Consider the following 8,365-nt stretch of genomic DNA (forward strand, 5'->3'; position numbering starts at 1 on the left):
GGCACACAGGGAAAGAAAAAAAAGCATGAGGAGAAGGAAGGGGAGAGGTGATCACCTGGACAGGATACTACCAAGAGCAATTGCAGGCAACAAGCATTTAAAAAAAACCCAACAGGTAAGAGAAATATAGTAGATGACTACTTAAAAACAAGAAGATTAGCATAAGCAACAAATGCCAAGGAAAAACAGGGATGCTTGCCTCTGCCTGTTTCAACACCTGCCTACATGTAGGTGTGCATGTGTGGAAGCGTGCACACTTGTGGGCAGCCGACCCATGTGTCCAGGCGGTAAAGCGGTAGCTGTTGCCAGTTACACGCATGTTGTTACATTCATTGTAAAGTGCATTTCCACTGAGAGGCTGAGCAACACGGTCAAGAACAGGCCTGATTCTCTACCGCTTGCAGCAGCAGCACAGCTCACCACCAGCAGATTTGGACCTGCTCCCCATTTCTTGAAGGTGGCCTCCAACAGCTAAATACTGCTCACTTGTTATTAACAGTGGAAAAAACCATTGACAAATCTGGTGTTCGAACAAGATTTGGGTGGGCCTTGCTATCAGGCAAATCCCCTCTTTTTGTTCTATCACCAAGCTTCTTCCAGCCTGTCAAACCTGTTTCATGATCAGACTTGCTAAAAAGCATTAACCCAACTCAGGAACTTTTCTCAGTGACTTACTCATCATTCACCCAAGCATGTCTCAACAGCAAAGTAGTATGTCAGGTTCTTAGGAGACAGGAATGTTTCTAATGATTTACAGCTTTTCATTGTACCCAAGTAGAAACCACATTTTTTTCTCCACATTGTGATAGAAAAGGGTTCTTTTTAATTATGCCCTGCAGTCCTTTTGCACGTAATGCTCCCATTGACGTCAACGAGATTTACGCACGTGGCAGTCATGCAGAATCAGGTACTTTCTGCCTAGTTGTTAGTCTATATCATGTAGCAAAGCAATGGCTGAAAAATAGGGTTATCACTCCTATTTTTTTTTTCCAATAGGTGACAGTGAAGGGTAATGGAGGAGGTTTAGCTAATGAAGGGCAAGGCTACAAACACACAGGACTCCGAAGAAAGGACACAAATAAAGAGATCTTAAAGCATTATGAAGATCAACACACAACAGAATATAAGTGAAAGCTTGCAACAGTTTGTCACCATCTAGAAACAGGTTTCACTTTAAATTTAACTTGCTATAGGAGACTGCTCATCTCAGAAACGTTCAGCAAGACACTTCCAGGCAAAACATTACTCCATCTTATCTCTACTCACATGGTGGCTTTTGGGTGATTTTAACATTAAAAAAAGAAAATTAGAAGAAGAAATTGCATTTGCAAAACTGCCCTCAGACATGCACACATCCTCTGCTAATGCTAGCAGGCATCCAGTGCCAGCATTAGGACTTGATCTTTCCAGATTTCTTCTGGCTAGTACCAAAAGACAGCAGTCAAAGACGGGACAACATTCTCAGACATGCATACCAAAATCTTTTGCTTAAGATCCTTATTTTAGCATGAGGTCTTTTAGGTAAAGACCTAAGAGTTTCTATTTCTAGGTAAGGCCTCACTGATATCTATGTTAAATCTAACTGTATCTACAACTGGTCTATTTAATGATGGCTACATGAATGTTGCTCCAGGCACAGGACAAATATGTAGCTTGCAGACACTGGAATAGCTCCACGTAAATCAGAAGTGTTTTACAGATTTACAGTGACTTAAGAAGTTGCTACTTAAATTCATGCTCCTTACTGTGCTCGATTGCTAAATGCTCTTTTTCAGATGCTTCCAAAATCTGCCTCAGAAAAAAAATTACTAATTATAGCAAAGCAACTATGCCAGGCACATAATGGACTTTTGACTTCTTGCTTCTTGGCCAAAGGCTGTCACCACCCCAAAAAGCCCATTATCCCATCACGGTAGTGCCAAAAGCAGAACAGCTGAAGGCTTTGAGACTTCACCATAATGTCCTGGCTCTTTATAGGACAATTTCTGAGCCCAGCGTTGCAGTCAGAGGGAACATACAAACACCAAGAGGCCATAGGGATCTCAAGGCACAACGGACTACTCCATCGTCTCTCGAACATCCCCCTTCCTCCTACCCTGCTACAGCCCCTTGGGAGCAAGGGAGAGAAGGGAGCTACAGCAGTCTCACTACTGCTCCCTGGGTGGAGCAGCCCAAATAAATGCAGCATTTCCAGCGTCTTCTAAAGAAACAAGCACACTGCAGCAGCTGCTGTGCAACCTGAAGGCTGGCTCTGCCACGTGGGCTCTGTGGGCACAGGAGCCAGGAGCCCATCTCAGTCTGTTTCTGGTTTGGCACAGCCTCCTGGGTCACCTCTCCCATCCCAGCAGCTGAAGGAGCATTCGTACAGGAGCATGCCCTGGGGATGTGCTACTCCTGTTGCCAACCTATCTTATTTTAGATATTAAGGTGCAGGAGGGCCCAGGGGGACAAGAAGGCTCTGGCTTCACCACTTCTCCAGCCCCTGTGTTGAGGTAAGAGCCCCAGGCCAGGAGTACGCTCACTGAAAGGTCTATCTACAAATCATAGAATCGTTATGGTTGGAAGAGACCTCAAAGATCATCAAGTCCAACCGTATACCTGATGCCACCATGCCTGCTAAACCCACTAAGCCATGTCTTGAAGTGCCATATCTAAACGTTTTTTGAACACCTCCAGGGATGGTGACTCCACCACCTCCCTGGGGAGTCCATTCCAATGCCTACAATGCCTGGGAGAGGTGTCTAAAATTTCACGTGATGAAGCTGGGCCAATACAGCTCCTGCGCAGGGATCTGGGAGGGATACAGGAGCAAACAAGCATGTCTCATTTGAAACGGGTCAGAATTTTTGTATTGGTCTCAGGACCTGCAGGAATTGCAACAGCTCGTGAGGATACAACATTTCTGTCTTGCACCATGTCCTGGTTCTGAAGGAATCTCCCAAGTGTCCCCCGCAGTACCTACAAAAGGCAATGGGAGACTCCTCACCACATTTTCACTTCACTGAATTCTGTAGCAAGTGCCTCCCCCCTGCAGGACAGGAGCTAGACTAAACCCTTGTAGCAAAGAACTTAACTTGGTGAATTTACCTCATTCTGCTGCTTGTGATTTCCCTCTGGACAAGCTCTGACCATCACAGATGAAGCAGTAGCCTTTGACAGTAACTTTTTCCGACTTTCTGTTTTGCCTGTGTGTTTCTGTGCACACATGGGTATGCAACCTATGCAACATGATCAGACCATCTGCACTGGTGAAAGGGTTAATTCAGTTCAGTATCCATGTGGTAGCCTGCACTGATCCCAATGAACAATTCCCGCTACAGAAATGCCAGGCAGCCTCCCATTTTTGGGCTGGGAAAGCCGCATTCCTGACAGAACACGAGCATCTGAACAAAGAGGTTTGTGCCACTTCTCTGCACGGCATGGAAAGCAATCTTTCAGCATGACTGACAGATAAAAATGCACTGCATGCCAAAGTCAGAATTTCCCACGTGTTGGTTAACAACCCTCTCGTTATTTTTTTGCAAGACAACAACTGAATTAATTTTTTGCAACAAAACAATTTAATTGCACCTCAAAGTTCCCCTCAGATCGCTATCTCCTGGGACCAGCTCACATTTTCATCCCTTCGCACTTAGCAAAGAGGGGCTGGGTTTGCATCTGGCTTGCTGCTTCAGTCCAAGGCACGACAAATGCAAAATAATCTGAGAGGGCAGAGGTAGTGCCCATTCCCTCGCAAGCAGCAGAAGCAATCTGAGCAGTTTCCTCTGAAGATTATACATGCTCTTATCACCACGGTGAATCCTTCCCTGGTGCACAGCCTTCCTGAAGGGTTCAGAGGAGGTGACATATTCCAACAATGCAGTTGCAAACCTTCAGATGTTTTAGAGCAGGAAGACTATTAAAAGTAACTTATCTGATAAGGTTTCTTCAGAGAGGGAGGTCAGGAGGGTAGGGGAATTAAAGGGCTTTCCCACTCTCTGCCAGACCGCGTCTCCTTGGAGAGGGCAGCGAGGCACCATGCAGGTCACCGCCTGCGCTGGCTTTGGGGCTGCATCTGTGCCAGCCGTGAGCAGCAGAGAGTGAGAGGCTGTTATGTCATTTACAGTGTATTTCCATGACTGCTGGTGGAAGCTGGTCCCCAGTAAGGTTTCCTACTGCTGCTGTCCAAAACAAGCCTCTTAACTACTTAAAAAAAAAAAAACCTCAAATTTTCAGAGGGGAAGGGGAATGGATTAGCCTCTGCTTCTTAGCTCTGGGAATGAGGAACAACACTAGCTTGAAGGTTTTAGGGCTCCTCTGTGTCCACTCTTCCCTTTCCCCGCTATAGCTGAGTGACAGGAGCTGGTTTTTTTTAGGATGCATTGGATCCCTCATTATTTGGAGTGAACAAAAAAAAAAAAACCTCAAATTTTCAGAGGGGAAGGGGAATGGATTAGCCTCTGCTTCTTAGCTCTGGGAATGAGGAACAACACTAGCTTGAAGGTTTTAGGGCTCCTCTGTGTCCACTCTTCCCTTTCCCCGCTATAGCTGAGTGACAGGAGCTGGTTTTTTTTAGGATGCATTGGATCCCTCATTATTTGGAGTGAACGGGAAGGAGTTGTCTTCTATGGAGCCAGGACTGACAGCAGACTGGGAGGATGACTTTTGCCTCACTGTGACTATCATGAAAACAAGTAAAACATATTTGAGACTTAGAAAATAATCAGAGGTAGCTCATCTGAAAAGAGCTTGCAGACAGAAGCCTGGGGAGCAGATTCTGTGCCTGAGACTGAAGCAAAAGGCACTCAGAATGAGGTCCCTTTGCTGACACTCTCCCACTGGGATATGGGGGGAGGAACCAGAGACAGAGCCAGCTGCAGCAACAGCCATCTCCCCAGCTTACCCAACACACGACCAAAGTCCTGCCCTGCACCTGCTTCAGTTCCCAGCACAGATCTCCAAGGGTGCTGCTTAGCTCTCTCCCTCCTAAATTTGAGTTGTGCCCATTGCACAGAACACCATTCTGCAGGGCCAGCATGACACTGTCAGGCAAGACTGCGCTTGTCGGGCATACCACGAAAAGTTGCTGAATCTGTCCTGTACCACCCAGTCCTCTGGCATACCCAGCACACTGCAGACCTAATGAGTTAAATTCTCACCGAAACATTGCATCCCGCGACTCCAAAGCTGCTGCTGTTTGGAAAAACACTTCAAAACCCAGAGCTGCCCCCCCTGCCCCCAGGACTATTCTCTGCCTCCAAAACACATGTAGGCTTCAGGAGGCAAAGCTCAGACAGTTAATGGATGGCGCATGGGGCACAGGATTGGCATGTCTGAACGCACACTGCAACATTTCTGGCCGGGATGGGCAGTCTCCCCAGGCACTAACACAACAGACCAACTGCAGAAGGCTTTCATGCAGACTAAGATGGTTACGTGCAAAGCGAGAAGGTGAAAGGTCCAAGTACCAGGTCAAAGGTTGCCTCGAGCGGTCGCTTCAGTGATCTGACAGCTGGCTGAGTCTTAATTAGCAGGCAGCGAGCACATGATGGCAATGGGCCAGGGAGGGGGGTTCAAGCACAGTAACAAAAACAGCAAGCAGAGGTGTGTCAAGAGAGCGCAACATTTTGGGGAGGTGGAAAAAAAAAAATTAAAAAAATGAATGCATTATACAATATATTAAAAAGACGAGGCATGCACAACATGGGGTGGTTGAGTAATTACCTGGCCTAGCAGCTAGTCAGCTATTTTTCCTCAGTAAGTTTTAAAAGTAAAGAAAAGTCATCACAGGACATGTGCTTTAGAGCATCTTCAATTTGGCTAGCACTGCGGGTCAGGAGAGCTCAGGAAGTAGCACCTGCAAGTGGACCTGCACTAGGCTTCAGCCCCAATTTTGCAGCTACACGCCATGCAGAGGTCAGCAGGAGTGCTTGTGGCAAGGGAAGGACCACCGGTAAAGAAGGGAGGCTCAAGGACATGCTGAAGTGCCATCCTGAACTGGGGACTGAGCCCTACCCAGTTCATCTGACTGTGCTGCACTGACTTCAGCCAAGCAGGAGTGAGTAAAGCTACTACTTGTGCATGTCAAGTAACTGCAGGATTGGGTCCCTCAGAAACATCTTCTGAATTTAGATCTGAAGTCATTCCAATTCTATTTTAGACGGTACACTCATTTGTCTGGCATATCTGTTTTGATCCAAGAAAACTGGGCACCATTGTTCTCTTTATTAAAGCCTTATTCCTCAACAGGTACAGTAAATGCATCAAACCTTGAAAAGTCAATGAATAATGTAAGCTGTTTTGGTAGCAGGGGTGATGCAACAAGCCATCAATAAATATTTTACAGGTGCTCGTTAACAGCATACAAATAGGGTTAATTACATTTTTAAGAGAAGCCAGCAGCATTAATAAAACATACATTGGCTTTGGTTAAGTAGCAGTGTCCTAGATAATTAGTGAAAAAGTGAAGATTAAATTGTAAAAAACACTAGAGTTTCATTTCAGAAGGTTCTTTTTCAACAGACCTGGGCTCTTTTTTCAAGAAAGCTAATAAAGAAACTCTGCAGGACAAATAAATACTACAGTATAAATTGGTTCTTCAAATTACATTCCAAGTAATACTGATGTTACTAGGAGGGTAGTTATTGAATTTCTAGAATCATTCTGATTTACGTTTACATGAAAAGCAACCTCTTTTATTGTCTTTATTTAAAAATAAATTTTAAAAAAAGGTATTTAGAGAAATTTTACTAGCCTTACTTCTAAATCAAAAAGGAGGCAAGAACCTTTTTAGTATTAGTTTAAAAAAATTTAAAAAAAAAATAATCACAGGACAGATGAGGTTGGAAGGGACCTCTGGAAATCACCTACACCAACACTCTGCTCAAAGCAGGGTCAACTAGTGCAGCTTGCTCAGGACTGCATCCACGCAGGTTCTGAGTATCTCCAAGGATGGAGCAAGCTGTTGCAGTGTTTGATCATCTTCATGGTAAAGAAGTTTTTTCTTATGTTTAAATGGAATTTCCTGAATCTCAATTTGTGCCCGTTGTCTCTTGCCCTTTCACTGGACACCACAGAGAAGAGTCTGCCTCTGTCTTCTTTACTTCGCCCATCAGGAATTTATACAAGTGGGTAAGAAACCCCTAGGCCTCTACTTCCCTCCATAAGCTGAACATCCCAGCTCCCTCGTCTCTGGAATAAATAGGTGCCATTAAACCAAATTCAGCAGAATGGCAAACATTTACTCCAGCTAGGAATTTTATCTACTAAGTTTTCCTTGTCTTGTTTTTAGAACTGTAGGTATTAGAAGCCACAATTCAAATTAAAATGCAGGTGGGACCATCTCTACCAGGTCCACAGTATCAAAACAGGTCAGGAAGTCACCCTTGGTTTGAGTCTTGTCGTTTCACTAGGCCTTGGCAAAGGTATCAGGCACAAGTTTGCTAAGCTTGAACAACTGATATCTTGTCTGCTTTTAAGGCAGTAGAAATTTTGCTACTGACTTCAACAGGCCAGGATCTCCCTGCAAAGGATGTATTATGGGATGGGCAGTCTTTGCTTTCACTGTGTGCTGAGGAAGCTAAACTGACACCTACGACTTAGCCAGGGAAGGTGTTGGTTTCAAGTGCTATGGTACTTGCGTTCATGTCACATCATGATGTCATGTCAGAAAATCACAGGGTTCGCCACCACGTCCCTAACAGGCAAGATGTACCACGCCACACAGGGCTTCATGCTATGGTGAGCACACAGAAAGGATGAAGAGATGGGATTCATATTGCACATGCTCTCAGCTCTCTAGTCAGCCATTTCCAAAGCACCGTGCTTTTCCACAAATGACACATATGACAAACGAAATCTCTTGGCAATGGAAATACAGCTTGAGAAGAGCTCTACTTACCATTGCAGCTGCAGCTGTCTGGTTCACCTGGTGTTGAGCTGCCTTGATTTTGGCTTGCAGGTGTGCAGGGGGATGAAAGTACTTGCATTTCTCCCTAGAGCATCGACCTTTGATGTAATCCATGCAAACTGTAACAGTATTTTCATTTGTGTCTATCATTGCAATATCTATAGGGTGAGCATAGCGGCAATCATTCTCACCACGTGTGCAATTTCCACGCTGAAACTCTCGACAAACCTTAAAAGAAAGTCACATTGTTGAGCAGAACATAAAGTTACTCTTCATTCAGTATTTTCAACACAGAATGTCAGTTCAGTTGGCCACATTAAACGACGTGTATTCTAAATCCATGCTCATCTTGGGTAGCACATATACCAACAGTCACAGGGGCAACTGGTCCTACTTACAACTGGCTCAGGATATGAAAGAAACCACAACGTTACCAAGGCCAACTACCAAATGCAAGTGAAGTACAGAAGTTGTGCA

The 8,365-nt window shown here is 44.9% G+C and overlaps 1 protein-coding gene across 1 annotated transcript in view; it reads right to left on the reverse strand.

Annotated features, from left to right (window-relative positions):
• The window catches only part of LOC104161804 (muscleblind-like protein 3), a gene marked incomplete at its 5' end in the record, with an annotated part of 17,494 nt that extends 9,378 nt beyond the window's left edge, over positions 1 to 8,116 (reverse strand). The window contains one exon of the mRNA XM_009700349.1: positions 7,880 to 8,116. Coding sequence (XP_009698651.1) covers positions 7,880 to 8,116 — 237 coding nt within the window. The remainder of the gene's footprint in view (positions 1 to 7,879) is intronic.
• Between the last annotated feature and the right edge of the window lie 249 nt (positions 8,117 to 8,365).

Source organism: Cariama cristata, unplaced genomic scaffold (assembly GCF_000690535.1).
Source record: "Cariama cristata isolate BGI_N322 unplaced genomic scaffold, ASM69053v1 scaffold10605, whole genome shotgun sequence".
Lineage (NCBI taxonomy): Eukaryota > Metazoa > Chordata > Aves > Cariamiformes > Cariamidae > Cariama > Cariama cristata.